A 19,077-nucleotide genomic window follows, 5' to 3' on the forward strand; every position below is an offset into this window, starting at 1 on the left:
ACGCATGCATTATAGGCAGAGGGCAGGTGAGCCCGGAGGGAGCCCACCCTTCCTTAAAAGGCACAGGGGCACAGTGGACACCCAGCATATAGAACAATGGCAACAAAGATGTCCAGTGCGTCCCCCTCACCAGTATTCCAACAGTACAAACAAATAGCCACTGCCCCCACCTATAACTGTCCTTCGCATTCATTTACTAATGTGTGCTAATTAAACCTCTCTTTTTAACGCCAACGGTTAGGTTAATTCAGTTGGTAGCAGGCTGGCTAGTTGAGCTTGATCTTTCTTTGGTTTTGTTTTACATGTGTTGCCCTTCCATTTGCTCTTTGCTGCAAAGGCCAGTTATAGATGGGGGCAGTGGCCATTTGTTTGTACTGTTGGTCATCAGAGGAGCCTCATCTCCTGATCAACATTCTGAAGCTTTGAGCGATCTGTGTCTGCAATGCTGGACTATCCTGTTGGTTGGTCATCCAATTCTGATTCAGTCGCACAGTGCCATTTATCATGGTGTACATTGTTGATCATCGGGAAGGAACCAGAAATTTGGCTGCAGATTCATGTTCCACCCTTGTCTGCCTTTTACATTCCAGGCATGGAAAAATGGCAGGCAGACTTCTTCAGCCAACATTGCTCTGAATTTGGGAAGTGGTCCCTACACCTGAAGGTGTTCCAGAACCTCTGTCACAGGTAGGGGACATTGGATGTTGACCTGCTGGCATTGGGGTTCAGCAAAAAAAAAATGGAAAGGGGTTTGTCTTTGTCAGGTGAGTAGGTAGGTAGATTTATTTTTTTCATAAGCCCATACTCCTTTAAGGCCAGGTTCACACCTATGCGAATTGAGTGCGGCTTAAACCGCATCCAATTCGCATGACATTTCAAAATACATTGTTTTCAATGAGGCTGGTTCACATATGTGCGATGCATTCGCACTGCGCATTGCCTCCAAACCGTGTGCGGTTTTTATGTCTTGCGGTGCGGCTCAGGTGCGAATTCAGTCCCATTATCTTCTATGGGTATGCATCTAATTCGCAGATGTGTTCAGTTCTGTTCAGGAATTTCTCTCATTCAGCTCAATACACTTCTCCCCCACTCTCCTCTCACCCGGAACTTCTCCCAGGTCTCCAAATTTGCATCTAAAACGTTGCTAATCTGCTGAACACTTCTCCTATCTCTCTGCAGAGATAAGAGAGCTGAAATTCGCACCGCGCCTTAAGGTAGTTTCCACCTTCCACCTCAACCAGGACTTTGTTCTACCATCATTCTGTCTAGCTCTTGTTCAATGAAAGGTAGTTTCACTTTATTATATGGATGTGATTTGGGCTGTGAGAGTTCTATCTCTTAGCCACTGACTCATTCCTCTTTGTAATTCTAGACAGACCCTGAAACCGGTTTCTCATTCCACCATTTCCTGATAGCTAAAGCCCCATACACACAGGCAGGGCTGTCCTCTTGTCAGAACACAACAGCTCAGTGAGGGAGAATCGCTGGACTAACCTTGCATGGTTATTACAGCGGCTCAAACCAGAGCTGTCAGTTTGTTTTTGTGCAACCCGTTGGATTGCATGCAAAAAAAAAAAACTGAAGTGTGTACCTGGCTTTAAACAGACATCATCCAAGCTTATGGTCTAGATCAGGGGTGCCCAACCAGTGGCCCGCGGAGCCCTCTGAGGTGGCCCGTGACCTCCTGCTCTGGGATGGAATATAATAGAATACGGTTATTAAAGGTACGTTTATTACTACTTTATGGCAAAGTGCATCTAACCCACAGGAAAGCCACAGGTGAACCCGCGGTGTGGGTAAACAGTGCATTAGTGTGAAAACAGCCTTAGGCCTCTTTTACATGATCAGTCTGACCCAATCGGACCCACCATTCACCTCTAAGGAGTGGCAGATGTAAATAGACTTGTGTCTGTTTACAAACACCTACCTCCAATTCGATCCACAAAAAAAAAGACTTGAGTGGGCTCTATAGAGTAGAGTGGGCTGCTGTCCACCCGCTCAGCTCATTGTGGCCCGTGACCGGTTACCAAGTCACTTAAGTGGCCCCCGCTCTTCAAAAGGTTGGGCACCTCTGGTCTAGATGATTGGGTTCCACCCTTCTCTATCAATAGATAACTAAATCTATAAGTGCTACTTGGTCTTTTCAGTATCGGGCTACTGTTTCTCAGAGTTGCAAGGCTGCCATGTGGTCTTTTGTTCACAGCACAACTTCAAATGTAAGGTCCTTCAGGTGGCTAGTTGAGGTGCATGCAGTCTCCAATTCTCTGTTGCTTTCTCGTGCCTGTTAGCGTTTGATTGCTGTGTTGCCCACCCCTCAGTTTGACTGCTTTTCATCATCCTGAATTTAAAAGATTTCCTGTGTCCCTTAATAGACAAAAAAACTAAAACAGGAATTTTTTGTGCTTGCCTTAAAAAAATATATATTTTGGAGTCCAACGAAGGGCAGTCCAGCCCCTCCGTGTTTATAATTTTGCTCTCTGTACTGCTTTGCTACAAAATTGACGCATACTGCTAGTAGGAGGAGTTATCCTGGGCTGGCCTACAGTCTTTTGCCAGTGTCCAATCCTCCTATTGGAATAATAGCCCAAAGGTTAAGAAATTCCTGTCAATGGACACCAAGAAAAGGATTTTGTCGCGTGCAAAAATCCTATTTTACTATTGCACTATTAACACCATTTAGTAGGTTTTAAAAACAGTATTTACATTTTTGAGCCACCTCTGCGAGTCCTTGAAATTTTAATTCCATGTATATTTATTTTCATAACAGATGCTGAACAAAGACAATGGGGTCCGTAGCATCTGCTTATACCAGTCGTGTGACAGCCCTGAAGCATGCTAGCAACACAAATATGGAAGAGGATGATTTGTTGGTTGGAAGAGACCTAGATGAAGATATTGCACAATTTCCTTATGTTGAGTTTACTGGTCGGGACAGCATTACCTGTCCTTCTTGCCAAGGAACTGGATGCATTCCAACAGGTGAAGTTAATTGCAGTTCCTGCTTTCAATCTAGGTTTACCATCAAGAAGTTTGGTAATGGGAAACCCTTGCTAAATGAACCATTTAAGCTCCTAAGGAGTAGGCTCCTCCAATTACCAGTTGCCTTTCCAGTGTCCAGTAAGGTTAGTTTAACTGGACTGTATATTTTGTAGTTGGCTTAACCTGAAGTCGATAAAATCAGGCTCCTAATTTCAAAGAGACACAGAGAGGAGAATTTTCTGGTTAACAACAGTAATACCAGGCATCTTTTTGTTAATTGCTCTTAAAGAGGAGGTCCAGTCTCCTTTAGAAAAAATTAAGTCTACAAATGCTGTAGCTGCTGACTTTTTTAATATTTGGACACTTATCTGTCCAGGGATCCTGCTATGTCGGCACCTCAGCCAATTTTTTCATCGGCCACCGGGTGCTGCCGTTGCTATTGCTAAGGGAAACCGGCAGTAAAGCCTTACGGTGGAGGAGGCCTCTACTTTTGGGCAGAGCTCTGCTTTAAAAAGAGTTTTAAAGCTTATAATGCTTTGACAGTCAAGGAGGTATTCTACATGTCATGGCAATCAAAAGATTTAAACAAGCTCATGGCCCAAGCACTGCTTCATGAGAGGAGGTACCAACCTTTTCAGCCATTTCTTTTTTTTTTTTTTTTGTTAAATCTTTTTATTCATTTTTTTACAAAACAATACACTTAATACAACATAAAATCAATATACAGACTGACATATATGGTCTCAAAAAGTACCCTTTTCATTGAAAAGACCTTAAAAACTATATCTTCTTCTACCAATACTACGTACTGCTCCTGTATTTCTCCGTCATTCCACCCCAGGGCCAATCCTTCCCTTTCCACTCTCCTTGGGAGATACCCAGAGATAGGGCCGTACTACCTATACCTACAGTGAGTGGAGGGGGGAGGACATATAAAAGAGAGGGAGAGAGGGGAAAGAAAAAAAAAAAAAAAAAAAATTGAACTACCCCTTATAAAGGAGAATAAAAACTAAAAACAATTTTTCCTATGTTGTAAAAGGAAAGAAAAAGAAAAAAGACGACACTTTCCCCTGTGTTGTGAAAGAAAAAAAAAAAAAGGGACAAGAAAAACACTAAGTCCTACTAGAATATAGTGAAAAGTGTAGGGGTTAATTCCCCTTATTGTGTATTTACTTGTGTGTGCAAAACCAAGAAGGGGTTAAAAAAAAAAAAAAAAAAAAAAAAACACACTAAGTCCCCCTACAATATAGTGAAAAATATAGGGGTTATTTCCCCTAATTGTGTATTTACTTAAGTATATGAAAACGAGAAGGAGTTGTAAAAAAAAGAGAAGGAGAAAAAAAAAAAAAAAGACACTAAGTCCTACTAGAATATAGTGAGAAATATAGGGGGTTAATTCCCCTTATTGTGTATTTACATGAGTGTGCAAAGCCAGGAGGGGAGTTATAAAAAAAAGAAGAAAGACACTAAGTCCATCTTGAATATAGTGAAAAAGTGTAGGGGTTAATTCCCCTTATTGTGTATTTACATGAGTGTACAAAGCCAGGAGGGGAGTTGTAAAAAAAAAGAAGAAAGACACTAAGTCCATCTTGAATATAGTGAAAAAGTGTAGGGGTTAATTCCCCTTATTGTGTTTTTACTTAAGTGTACAAAAGATATAAAGAAAGAAAGAAAAGAGAGAGGGAGAGAAGAAAAAAAAACAAAAAACCCAAAACAAACCCCCTAGTCAGAGGGGGAATAAAACAATTACCCCTATGTTGTGAGGGAAACAGAAACAAAATAAAAGGCAAAAAGAGCATTCTGTTATAGGGGCTATAATTTCCCCCTATTGTGTATATTACCCACGTTTTGAAATATAGACCCCCACCACCGATAAAGAGAGAAAAAAAAAAGTGGAAAAAACAAACGCGGGGAGAGAAGGGGATTCTAGAAGGATTCCCACCAACGGTCTCCTCTATTCCCCTCCATTCTCTCCCCCCTCATCTCCCCCCTCCCTCCTCCTAGCTCTGAAATCCCTCCATCCCCTCCAAATCATTTCATATCTTGGCCCAGACTCTACCTGAAAAGACCACAGCTCCTCCATCACTCTCATTTTATCAATTTCTTGGAGCCATTCCCCTATCAAGGGTACTCTTTTTTCCCTCCAGTTCCTAGGTATTAGTGCCTTGGCTCCGTTCAGTAGGAACGGGACCAAGGAACCTCTATACTTTTTCCTGGACATACTCGTAGTGTGGAACAAACATTCCCATGGATCATATCTTATCTCAAATCCACTGATTTTTTTTATCAGACCTAGTATCTCCCGCCAGTATACCTGTATGAGGGGGCATTGCCACCATATGTGGGCATGAGTTCCCTCCATCCCGCACTCCCTCCAGCATAACGGGGACGCCTCACTATTCATTCTGTGCAGTTTAATTGGTACTTAGTACCATTTAGTAAGTAGCTTATAATTGGTTTCTTTTACTTTTGCGTCCATCGTTGTAGCCTGGACGTATTCTAGCACCTGTCTCTTCTTCTTATTGGATATAGTTTGATTAAGTTCTATTTCCCAGCTTTCTATCATTTTCAATTTTCCTAACTCTATCTTGGTTGTCAACATCTTGTACAGATTTGATATTCCCCCTTTCCCAGGTTCTCCTTGGGTCATAAGTTTTTCCCATTGATTTAGTTCATTCATAGCTCGCAAGGGCTTCGACAGAGTGCCAACAAAATGTTGGACTTGTCTGTGTCTCCACCTATCTCCTGGGTACCGTCCATATTTCTCTTGAAGTTCTCCCACCGGACACACTTCATTACCTTTTATTATATCCTTCAATCTTAAAGTGTCTGAAGTTGCCCACCTCCGATATAATCCCCCCCTCCTTGCCAGGCGGAAAGAAATCCGTACCTGTAAGTGGCAGCAGCGGACTATTATAGGGCAATTTATTTTTCTTACAGACCTTATCCCATATTCTAAAAGTTTCTTTTGTTATTACAGGAATATCCAGGGGTAATCCTCTATATTGCCTCGGTACCCATATTATATTTCCCAGCTCTTTTTTACTTAAACTTTCTTCGACTTCTACCCACTTTTTTTTGCTTCCACCCTCACCCTGCGCCCAATCTATAATCCTCCTCAGTACTGCCGCCTCATAGTACCTTCTGAAGTCCGGCAGCTGTATTCCTCCTTCCTCTTTAGATCTAATCAAAGTCTCCACTGCTATACGCGGCTTTTTCCCCCTCCATATGAAACCTCCTATTATCTTATCCAGGATTTTAAAATATATTTCTGGAATTTTTATCGGGAGTGTTTGGAAAATATAAAGAACTTTCGGCAAGATCATCATTTTTATAGTACTCACCCTTCCCCACCATGATACTCTGTCTATACTATATCCTTTTAAATCTGATTTTACTTTGTTCAATAATAGTATATAATTGTCTTCATAGAAATATCTTTCCATGCTGGACAAATATATACCTAAATATTTCATCCTCCTCTGCTTCCATTTGAATGGATAGAGCCCCTCAAGTTCCCTACGATCCTGTGGGCTTAATGACATACTTAGTATCTCAGTTTTATCTTTATTAATCTTAAGGTTAGAAATCTCACCGTACTGTTCATATTCCCACATTATTTTGGGCAGTGTCTCCCTGGGGTTAGATACGAATAACATCATGTCATCCGCGAATGCGGATATCTTATGCTCCCTTCTCTCCAATTTTATCCCTTCTATTTCCTGGTTCATCCGTATTGTTTCCAGTAAAGGCTCCAATGATAGGACGAATAGGAGAGGCGAAAGCGGACACCCCTGCCGGGTCCCATTACCAAGTGAAAAGCTGTCCGAGAGGGTGCCATTCACCCTCACCTGAGCTGAGGGGCCAGAATAAAGAGCCCCTATCCACCTGAGCATACTTGGGCCAAATCCTATATGGGATAAGTTTGCTAGCATAAATTCCCATTCTAGCCTGTCAAACGCCTTTTCGGCATCTAATGACAGGAATACTACTGGTTCTTTGTTCTTTTTGGCTTTCTGTAACAAAAATATAACTCTTAGAATGTTTTCTCTCGTTTCTCTCCCAGGCACAAACCCCGCTTGGTCATTATCTATAAGGCCTATTAAGAGCGGTCTTATTCTCTCAGCGAGGATTTTTGAATAGATTTTTATGTCCACGTTTATTAAAGATATCGGCCTATAACTGGCACACAAGGCGGGGTCCTTATCTTCCTTCCCTATCAAAGTTATGTGAGCATTCAGGGCCTCCTTACGCATTACCATGCCCCCCCCTATTGAGTTCATGTACTTCTGGAAAAATGGCACTAGTATCCCCCCAAACCTTTTATAATATAATGATGTAAACCCGTCAGGGCCGGGGCTCTTCCCCATTTTGATACTCCTGATCACTTGACTTATTTCCTCTTTTGTTATTTCTTTTTCTAGATCACTTATTACTTCCTCTGCTAGGCCAGGGGTCTTGACCTTTTCTAAATATTGTTTAATTTTTTTCTCTTCTATTCTGGACTTCTGTATCCCCTTGCCCCTTGTTAACATTGTATAGGTTTTGGTAATATTCATAGAATATTTTAGTTATCTCACTAGTAGAATGTCTCATTTCTCCATTTCTATCTTTTATTTTCAGGATAGAGTTCTGTGTGTTTCTTGGTTTTATGGTCCTTGCTAACAGTCTCCCCGGTTTATTACCAAGGGCATAAAATTTGTTGTTCACATTATTGAAAATCCATTTAGTTTCCTGCTCAAGTAGGTCACGGAGCTCTTCTCTCTTACTAGTTAGAACCCTTAGGACCTGCTCTTCCTGCACTACTTTATGCTCCCGTTCAAGAGCCTGTATTTCTTCTAGTAGTGTTTGTTTCCGTATCTGCCTAATCTTCCTCCTCTTAACCTTTTCTGCAATCAACCTCCCTCTTACAAATGCCTTGTGCGTTTCCCAAAGCGTGGCTGGTGCGATGTTTTCAATATCATTTTCTTTGAAGAATATACTCATGTCCTTTTCTAGATCATCGGCTATCTTAATATTATTTATTAGGGACTCGTCTAATCTCCACACTGGATATCCAGCCGGGATCTCCCCTGAATCTAAAGACATTACCACTGGGGCATGGTCAGACAGTGTTATAGATTTTATTTCCATCCTTATCAGTCCTTCAAGCAGCCGATGATCTAGTAGGACATGGTCGATTCTAGAATATGATCCATGGACTACTGAGAAATATGTGTAGTCCTTAACTTTTGGATGGAGGATTCTCCAGGCTTCCACCATTTGCATTTGATGTAATTTATGTTTAACCATTCTAAGATATTTCCCTTCCGATCTCAATGAGATGGGTTGGGTATCTAATAGTGAATCAAATACAAAGTTTAGGTCGCCTGCCAGGATCACCATACCTTCTCTAAAACATTCTAATTTATTCAGAATTTTTCTCAGGTAGACAGCCGGCCTTACATTAGGACAATACACATTTACCAATGTGTATCTCATGTTCAAAATAGTACCCTTGACAAACAAGTATCTTCCATCGGGTCTATTTCTGTAGCTTCTAGGGAGAACCGTGTGTTTCTATCAAACCCTATTGCTACTCCCTTTGCTCTTTTATTAGGGGAATAGCTATGAATCCATGTAGGGAATTCCTTTGAATTTAATCTAGTTTTTGATGTTATTTTTAGGTGAGTTTCCTGGAGAAACACTATGTTGGCCGAGAATCTCTTCATCTCCTGTAGTACCTGATACCGCTTACTGGGGTTATTTAACCCTCGTACATTGTACGTAACCATTTTTAAAGCACCCATTTATTATACTTCACTTTTTTACCCCTTAATGAGGTTCGGAAATCATATCCCCACAGGACATGAGAGACTCCGGGCCTTTTCTCCAACTGTAGAACAACCAAACCACATTCCTGGTTCAACTTCAAACTCATATTTGTTAACAAAAACATCTTAATCAGGGTACCTCGAGACCACATAAAAAACATATACCCCCCCCCCCCCCCCCCCAACGCATTGAACCTCAATGCTAAGACTCACTCGGTCAGTGCCCATCCAGGCCGCTTGCCGAGAGAGCCTTTCCTCGGGACGTCTACTATGACCCCCCAATTTCCAGGCCACGTCCACAAAATCGGAGCGGCTCCTGGTCCCGGGACAGAACAGCAGCTCCTATTTACCCCCTCCCCAGGCGACATCTCCTATTCTCCCTCTAGGTGTTGGCCTTACTGCCAGCTAATGTTACAAAGGGAGAGGATAAAGCGGGAGATCAGACAGTAGGGGGCAGTCCTCCCAGGTACCTGATAACCAGCCATCCCTGTCCCCCACCATCCCATCCCCCCCCCCTTCCTCCCCCCATCCCAAGACTCTAGAGAGATCTCTCTTTGGCCCACCTAGGCCTAAGTAGTCTATGCCATATTCCATTCCTGTTCCCTCCATCTTCTCCAAGCTGGAGGCCTCTTTTCCCAGTTGTCTATTTGCATTGGCTGAATATTCAGCTTTTTGCAAAATTCTTTTACATCTTCAGGGAAACGGATAACTGCTGAAATCCCCATGTTCTTAACCGACAGGCAAGCTGGGAACCCCCATCTATACGGTATGTCCTTTGATTGTAGATGACTTGTTAGTGGCTTCAGCGCCCTCTTTCGTGCTAGTGTCTCTGCCGAGAGATCCGAAAACAAGAGTAGCTTGATCCCTTTGTACTCCATAGTAGCCGAATTCCTAGTAGTTTGAGATACCAGTTCTTTTTTATTATATTCTAGGAATCTGACTATAGTGTCCCTTGGTAGGTCTCTTTGTGTGTTATAAAATTTTTGTATTCTGTGGACCCGTTCGAAATGCATAGGGGCTGTCGCCTCCCTTTTTAGAGCTGTGTTGAATATCCCTCTGAGCACCTCCCCCAGTTCTATGTCTTTAACTTCTTCTGGGAGGCCTTTTATGCGTAGGTTTTTTCGTCTGCTGCGATTTTCTTGGTCCTCTAATTTATAGCGAGCATTTCTTATTTCTATCCAGTCCATGTCAGCTCTATCTCTTAATTCCGTTATTGCATTTCTATGTTCCTCTAGTTGTTCCTCTATCCCTTCAACTCTCTGCAACACACTCTGAATGTCTCTTCTAGTTGCACCCATTTCACCTTTGATAGTTCTTTCTAGGCGTAGTATCATTTCTGACATGTCCATCATATCCTGCCTAGTTGGTGGAACTTGGGTGTCTCCAAGGGAAGTGTCAGGGGGCCAGCTAGATTGTATTTGTTGATACTCCGGGGTTTTTACTACTTTACTTTGGCTTTTTACAGCAGGGGATTGATCTTTGTTTTTCTCCTTCTCTCTCCCTGGAGTCCCCCCCTCGGTTTGTCCTTTATTTTTAACTGGTGTCTCGGGGGTCCTGGGAATGCCATTGTCACCATCTCCTTTGGGGCTGACCGGTGCCCGATCAAGTCCTTCGGTCACAAGGTATGACCTCATTGTGCTGCGGCCAGAACACCCCCCCTGCGCATTTTTTGGGGCCTTTCGCACCATCTTTCCCCTTTTGTCCAAAGCCTTTTTATGGGGGTTTTGATAATGTTCAATGATAGGTTCACTGCCCCTCCCCGGCTGATACACTACCTCAGTGTGTGCCAAAAAAAATTAGTTCCTTATCACTTAGGACTGGGGCCGAGACTGGGACTGGGACCTCCGAGGGCTTGTGTCCAAATCCCCCAAAGGAATTCAGGTTGAGCCAGTATCTGTGGGACTGCTGTTTCTCTTACTTTGTCTCTCATATATTGAAGCCCTTGTTTAATTTAATTATAACAGTCCTGTGGCCCCTTGGATCAGGTCTCTTCTCTCCCCTTTTTTTTTGCTTTTTTTTTTTTTTCCAGCACTCTATGTATATCTGGGCATTCTTAAATATACATTTATATAAAATTGTGTGAAGATTGTAGCCAGACTATATCAGCACACTCCCTTTAGCAGCAGAGTATCAGCCCAATAGACCCCCTTTAGCAAGGCAGCAAAGTATCACCCAGACACTGATTCAAGTCAATTCAAGTCCGTTTAAGAGTGCCAAAAAACAAAAGCCCCAGAGCCATCTTGTTCAATTTACCTTCACTGCCTTCTCAGCTTCACCGTGTCTAGGCTTTTCACTCACCTCCCCTCTTACTCCTGGAGATTCCCCAAGCCGACAGTTGGGGGAGAGCCCTTCATCCGTTCTGATGGAAGCATGCAGGGGGGCTGACCTAAAACGAGAGCTGACCGCTCAGCTGGCCGTCTGCGAGTGTCTATCGGGCTCCTATAGCCCCAGTTTCCTTTCCGACCCACTCACAGCAGCGCAGGGCTTGGCATCCACGCTGGCGTCTGGAGCTGGCTTCTGTCTGGAGCGGCACACGTCGAGTCCTCCTGCGGTGCTCACGCTCCCTCTGCTCTCTCCTCCTAGCTCTCCTGCGTCACTCCGTCTCCGTCTCCGTCTGATATCCAGTCACGTGGGACTCACTGGATGGAAGCACGCAGACCCTTCCTCCGATCCGCACAGAGAGCACCGGGATCTCCCCCGGCCGGTCTCCACCGCACACAGCCACCCACGCCACCCGTCGGACCAGGTAATCTTAATGGGACAATTTCAGTGGAGATTAGCGGTGTTTCAGGACAAGTTTAGTTTCCTAATCCTCCTTATCTGGGCCGCCCGGAGAGAGACATGGAGCTGCTGCTGGCGCCCTGGGTCCTTACGGCGCCATGATGTTACTCCGCCCACCTACATCCTTTTTCAGCCATTTCTGACCACATGTACAAACCCCAGAGTCGGAGGCACAATTGCTTTGGACCGGCTTACTACTAGTGGCAACAGGGACAATGGCTGTGCAGTATATGTTGGCATGACTGCTCTCTAACAGGGGTGGTGGGGGTTAAGGAACAATGCAGGAGTACACAGTTGTCACCTCATAACAGGAAATGTCTAAACCAGGACCTTCTTGGAACGATCACAAAAGATTCTTTTAATTAAAGTTGTAGAAGATGTAGAATATTTGCAAACAACCTTTAAAATTCCAAAAGGCATGTTAAATTTTATGAGATTTTTAGTAATTCGGTTTTAATCTATTTATAATGGTTCTAAAGACTCATGTTTTTTTTTTTTTTTTGCATTCTATCATGCTTTCTATCTTCTCCTCCCTGGACCTCCCACCCATTGGCAGCGAGAGGAGGATCTTCTCCCCGCACCTGTTACAGTTTAAATAGAGCACTGCCGTGCAGGCACTCCTCCCACTTTGTCGCAGCATTGATTCACAGTTTTCATTGTCTACAATGACTCATAGCTCTTAATGAATTGCGAGGGCGCTGGTGAGCGTCCTCATTGTCCATTAATCTTCCTGCTGTTAAGTATGATATATGTGCAGACAGATATCCTAAGAGTCTGCAGGAGTCTAAAATGCTCTGCAGACTCCTTCGAAAAATATAAATAGAACTAAACTCTGTCAACATTAACAATTTCAATCCTTATGCTTTTAGCACTAGTAAATAGGAAGGTATATTATATGTACTTGTTTAAGCTGCTTCCTGGTGTTTGGCCTAGGCCAAAATGATGTCATAATCCCATAGTCATTTTTATTCTTTCTTCAGGAGGAGGGGCTTTTTCAGCTTAGCACATCCTTCTGCCTACATGCCTGAGCTAAGGGCAGATAGACTCCATAAAGCATATCCTACATGAATAATCTTTCCATGCCCAAGATGGCTACTTCTAGAAATGCTAGGGGGTGTCTTTCAAAGTTATCCTCAACAAAGTTAAACATGGAGGCATGCATTAACGGGTAAATTTTTCTTTAATTTTTAAAAATGAATTAAATAGCATTGCTGGTACACAACTGTAGTTAAGTTCTGCTTTAACCACTTCTTTCAAAAGGACGTATCCGTACGTCCTTTTGGTTGAAGTAGTTTTACCGGGGCCATGGCTCCAGTAATGACCCTGCTATCGTTTTTTTCTGCAAGCGATGCTCTACAATGTGAAGGCAACCCTAGCAGCTAAAAAGCTGATGGATTGCTTTTATATACAGCAGGAGGGAGTGTCCCTTCGCTCCTACCACCTTCCAGTGCCTTTCCGGGCTCTCCCGTCTCACATGGGGGAGCCTGGGATTGAAACTGGCAGTTGCGCTGACTTACCATAGAGGTGACCGAGGACCAGAACATCTCCGATCATTTCTGTTTTAAGAAAGTGGAAGTGACGAGTATTTTTTCACTTCTCGGTCCCAATCTAATGCAACTTTTTTTTTTTTTTTACACATTGATTGCTTATACCAGTAAACCTCGCTGTTATAAGCAACCTTTTTTTACTGAATTAAATTGATTCTGGCTGTGATTGGCTACAGCTAATCACATAGTAACATGTGATCACTGTGACCAATCACAAAGATTAACACAATGGATGGCATGAATGAAAGCTATCCATTGTGTACAATTGTCATGTAAGGCTGGGTTCACACTACGATTTTCCCGTCCGTCAGCCGCATACGATTTCAGTATTGAAAACGTACGGGCCCGGATGGGAAAACGTATAGATAGACAATGCATTGCAAATCGTATGCACTCAGATGCATCCGGGTGCGTACGATTTGCTGGCAAAACGTTTTTTAAACGTACGCAAAACCGTGTTCAACCACGGTTTTGCGGCCGTTTTTAAAACAGTATGGCAAACACATACGTTTTCCTTTAACATTAATGTCAATGGAAAACGCACATATGTGCGGTTCCATACGTTCCCGTCCGTTTCAGCCGCATACGGTTTTTCATATAAATCGTATGCGGCTGACGGACGGGAAAACCGTAGTGTGAACCCAGCCTAATCTGCTGTGATTGGTCACATCAATCACATGGTACCAGCAGGGGCTGGTAAAAGTTAGTAAAAAAGCAACAACAGTTTTTGACAAGTCCTTTTTATTAAAAAAAAGTCCCGTTCCCCCCCGGTGTAGATCTAACATCAGTCACGATGAATGCTGGCCACCGACCCAAACAAAAAAAGGTCCGTACCCGACGCTGGCTCCTGCCGAATGACCGATCTGCCCATAAATAAACTAAGGGGTGGAACTAACTGGTGATATCATTGGGTAGCCTCGCCCCTTCGTTTATTTAACAGCACAGCTGACATTTGGCGGGAACCCAGTGTCTGGTGTGGACTCCTCTTTCTTGTATTGTAACTGTACTGTCTACCTCCATTTTGTAAAGTATTGTGCAAACTGTTTTTGCTATGTAAATCCTGTACAATAACAAGAATAATGTTTAAAATGTATTGTGTGTTTTTGCTTTGCTACAGAGCAAGTGAACGAGTTGGTTGCATTAATACCATACAGTGACCAGAGACTGCAGCCCCAAAGAACGTAAGTGTACTTTTGCTGTGGAAATATAAAAATTCTAAAAGTCATAAAAAGAAAAAAAATTCTCTCTAGATAACTAAAGCTCTGTACACCTGGCCCGAAAGACATTGGCTGGTTCAATAAAAACGCCTGACATTCGGCCCGTGTGTATGGAAGCCCGTCCGACAGAAACCAGCCATAGGAGCATGCTGGAATACCAGCAGCCGACCGGCTCCTGATCAGCACGCTCAGCCAATGGCTAAGAGCGCTGACCAGAGTGTTTTGGCGGGGGGGGGGCAGGCAATGACGTTGGATCGTTGGTACAGCGGCTCCGACTAGAGCTGAAAGTTATGGGTTGAATGGGAAAAAAAGCTTGGTGTGTACCAGGCTTAAGGAAAGCAAAATAGAATCGTATAATATCATACCTAAAACTGTTATTAGTCTATTCCCTTCTTCTTCCCTACTAAAGTCCTGGCAGTATTACTGCAAACTTATATTTTATTCTAGTTCTAGTTTCCCAGATAAGTGGCACTGGCCACTTTTGGAAAATATATACATATCTTTGCAATCCTAAATTGCCCTGCCTAGCAGACATTGAACTTGCCTCATTGCATAGTTTATATAAACAGAAGTTCACAGTAGATAATAACATGCATATAAAAGAGAGAGAATCTACCAAGGCCAATTGGATTAATTATCCTTGAATTTTATTTTACTTGCAGACAACGTTTAGGAACCTTGGTCATTTATACTCAGTTTAACAGTGTAGACAGAACAGTCGGGCAGGTTAGTCAAACTAGGGGCCTTGGACATTATTTCCAGAGCTGTAATATATAGAATCTTGTGCCAAACCCGACTGTCACTCTTTCACAGCACTGCTGGGATTGGTTACAACATCTACTACATTCACTTGCATTGTAGAAGCTATGACAGAGATCCCGCTGATATGAGGGGCCCCAGGCACCTCTTTACTCCCCAGTAAGTGAAGTCTTCACTGCAATACACACCACCTACTATGCAGTATAAATGTCACCAACTGAAACCCCCCCCGCAGGCAGGCATCGTGCAAATATACATGCTGTTCCAGATATGTTTAGTGTTGTATTTTCATTTCTTAACCTTATTTTATGTGCTGGCATTTATGACTTTATGACATGTAATGACTACCTGTAGTAATTTGCAGGAAATCAGCCTATACAGTAAGGCAATTAACTGTAAAAAAAAAAAAAAATGCTGTTCTAATTTTATTGTATTCATATCAGTGAAACATGAATACTGGGTGCCAAAGGTTACAGCACTTTGCTCTATACCTTAATAACAATCCTGGATGTTTGATGGCGGGGTAGCGGTCATGGACAGGTTATGTGATTTATCTTATATTGACAGTCAACAGGTAAAAATAAACCATAATATGTTGATTTTGTTCACAAGATGTAAATACAATATGCACCATTATATTTTTGGGGGATTTTATTTTCACCCTTTTTAATTTATAGCCATGCTATTGTATGAGTTCAGCTTGTATGCAATTTAAATTTCTAAATACTTGTACCTTTAAAGTAGAGCTCCCCCCAAAAAGGGAAGCCCTGCTTGTCTGCCTCCTCTCTACTTCCTCTGCCACATTTGACATCTTTTGTGGGGAAGTGGGTACCTGGTTTTGACAGGTAATCGCTCCCATTTCTTGCTCAGTTTGCCCCCTCCTTCCTTCGCAGGTCCCAGAAGACTGCGGCCCATTTACAAAGCGCAGCACTCTTCACGCATGTGCAGTGGAAAACCGGCTGTGAAGCTGCAAGGCTTCACTGCCGTTTTCACTTGGTCAAGATGGCAGCCCCAGCACCTGATAGCGTATTGAAAAATTGACACGCGTGAGAACACCGCTGGATCCCTGAACAGGTAAGTGCCCTAATATTAAAAGTCAGCAGCTACAGTATTTGTAGCTGCTGACTTTAAAAAAAAAAATTCTGAAGCAGCCTGGAGATCCTCCAGGATGCATTTTATGCATTAAAGTGTTACTAAACCCAGGACCCTTTGTTCACTATATCTGGTCTTCCACAGAACATGGAAATGTAATTATTTTAGTAAATATAAAGTGCTAAATACCTTTTCTCATCGGCAGTATATAACAGTCTTGTGACTTCTATCAGTGTCTGCCTGAGCACTGGTTAAAGCTTGTAGGAGTAGTTTTCATTCTCCTTTGATTATCCTATGAGGCTACATGACCCCTGACTCTCTGGACAGTGCTGATTGACCCTGTGCCGATCTGGGGGGGGGGGGGCGGACTCTAGCAATTCACATCAAACTGAGCATGTGCAGAGTGCCTCCAAGGCTCTGTACTATCAAGAGATGGATTGGAGACAGTAAGAGGGGGAGGATCTGTGAATACAGCATCAAACAGCCTTTTTACACAGTGCAAAGGATTTACTCCTTAGGTTCCACAGTGAGTATAACAAGCATGCTTTATTGCTTATACAGACTGATTTTACGGTTGTAGGTTTAGTAACACTTTAAGTTATATAACCTGTGATGCACTTGTTTCCCCCTCACCCCCATATACTTACCTGAGCCCGATCACTATCCAGTGATGTGCATGAGAGCAGTGTCTCTCCATGTTCTGTCCCTCCTCACTGCACAGATTTATAGCTGTTGTCAATCAAATTCTATGATGCGGGGCCGAGCCGCCCTGTTTGTCAATGGACTCGGACAAGGCGACTCAGGAGCAAGCCCGCACAAGTGCCCCCATAGGAAGCAGCTTCCTATGAGGGCACTCGCTGAAGAGGAGCCACCAAGAATGGCAGCAGGGGACCCGAGAAGAGGAGGATCCGGGCATCTCTCTACAAAACCATTGCATAGAGCAGGCAAGTATAATGGTTATTTTAAAATAAAAAAATGGTAAACTTTTTAATGTTACTTTAATGTGTGTTTTTTATATATGCTTTTTCAACAGAAAACAGTATGTTTTCCTGTCGATATTTTTCTGCCTCCTAACATGTGGTCTGGTGATGTTCTTTGTGTTTCCACGTACTATGGGAGTGCAGGATGGCGGCATTCGAATGGTACAAGTGTGGTTTGATAAGGAAAATGCTATTGTCAACATTGCTATGACGGTAATTACTTTTTTTTTTTTTTTTTTTCCATAACCTTTTCTCAGGCTACCCAATCCCCTTTTTATTCTGCTATGAATGTTAAATGGTCTTGGAGTGTCCTCCCTAGGGAGTCTCAAGCCTATGTTTGTCCTGGCGGAATCCGCCGGAGAAAATCTTCGACTGAGAGCCCTGTTTCTGTTGACAAGAGGAGGTTTTTCCTCAATTAGGATAACATGCTCCTTTACACAAATATTGAGCTAGATTCATGTAGCTCAGCGTATAGTTTGGCCAGCGTAGCGCATCTCATATGCGCTACGCCGACTTAAAATAGGGTGCCCAGACCATTATTCACAAAGATCTGGCGCCGTACGTTGCGCCGGCGTAAGGGAAAATAGGCAGGCGTAAGCCCGCCTAATTCAAATATGGAAGGTAGTAGGCGTGTTGTATTCAAAGTAGCCGTGACCCCATTTTTTCACTAACGATCCGCGCATGCTCAGAGTCAAGTCGCATATACTCCCTAAGATACGTCGGCTCAATGCTTTCAAAGTGAACGTAACCTACGCACAGCCCCATTCACGTACCACTTACGTAAACAATGTAAAATTCGACAGCTGTTCCGACGTCCATACTTTAACATTGGCTGCGCCTCATATAGCAGAGGTAACGTTACGCCGGATGTAAGCCTTAAGTAAACGGCGTAGCGGGCGCAAGTACGTTCGTGAATCGGCGTATCTAGGTCATTAACCTATTCTACGCGTAAATCTACGGAAGCGCTCCTAGCGGCCAGTGTAAATATGCACCCTAGATACGACGGCGTACTAACCAGGGCTGTGGAGTCGGGGGAAATTTTGGGTACCTGGAGTCGGCAAACAATGCACCGACTCCGACTCCGACTCCTACTAAATTTAGATTGGAATAAAAAATAAAAAAAAGCAAGTTTAAATGTCCCAATTCACAAAAAGTTATAATTAATGACTTCTCTACTGTAAGAATAAAGACAAATGCATGCAGTGCCTCACGTAACCGCAAAACGAACACGTTAAGTGACCGTGAAGAAGCATGCTTTTCATGTGCTTCACTATATGGCACGCACCGCACAATTAGGAGCGGCAATACTTATACTTTCCATAGTGTTGTGTTCTGCTTTTACAGGGAACACATGTTAGAGAACCAGTAAGTGTCCAAATAAAAAAATTCCAACAGGAGTTTTATAAAGCACTAAAAAGTTGAAAAGTATGATCGCTCATCAAAACTTACTGTTGAAGAAACCATCCTTGTTTATCCAGAGATCGTTAGTGATGTGGCCAGAATAGTTACTGCAATGCCACCCACCCAAGTCAGTGTCGAAAGATTATTTTCAGCCCTAAAAATAATAAAGCCCTGGTTCACACTGGGTACGATTTGGAACGATTTGAGATGCGATTTGACATGTCAAATCGCATCTCAAATCGGCGGCAATTGTCGGCAATGGCACTGTCCTAATCAGTGCGATGCCGCATCTGCGATTTCAAAAAGTAGTTCCTGTACTACTTTTTGCGATTTCGGGCCGCGATTTACATTAAATTGCGGCCGAAAACGCGGCAAAATCGCGCATTTTACCGCGATTTTGAATTCGCAGCAGTGTGAACCTAGGCTCAGTCTGACTTAAGAGCTTCTATGAAAGAGGATCTGGCAGAGGCAATTATCTTCCTTAGAACTCTACATTGAATTGATTTGC

General features: G+C 43.0%; 1 protein-coding gene across 2 annotated transcripts in view; it reads left to right on the plus strand.

Annotated features, from left to right (window-relative positions):
• The window catches only part of TMEM106C (transmembrane protein 106C), a 49,838-nt gene that overhangs the window by 18,232 nt on the left and 12,529 nt on the right, over positions 1-19,077 (plus strand). Inside the window, exons 2-5 of one of the 2 annotated variants that reach the window (XM_040340788.1) lie at positions 591-687; positions 2,768-2,979; positions 14,238-14,301; positions 17,222-17,381. In XM_040340788.1, the coding sequence (XP_040196722.1) occupies positions 2,784-2,979; positions 14,238-14,301; positions 17,222-17,381 (420 nt within the window). In that variant the 5' untranslated portion in view covers positions 591-687; positions 2,768-2,783. The remainder of the gene's footprint in view (positions 1-590; positions 688-2,767; positions 2,980-14,237; positions 14,302-17,221; positions 17,382-19,077) is intronic. The other variant, XM_040340787.1, reaches the window with a different exon arrangement.

This window comes from Rana temporaria, chromosome 2 (assembly GCF_905171775.1).
Source record: "Rana temporaria chromosome 2, aRanTem1.1, whole genome shotgun sequence".
In the NCBI taxonomy this organism is placed as follows: Eukaryota; Metazoa; Chordata; class Amphibia; order Anura; family Ranidae; genus Rana; species Rana temporaria.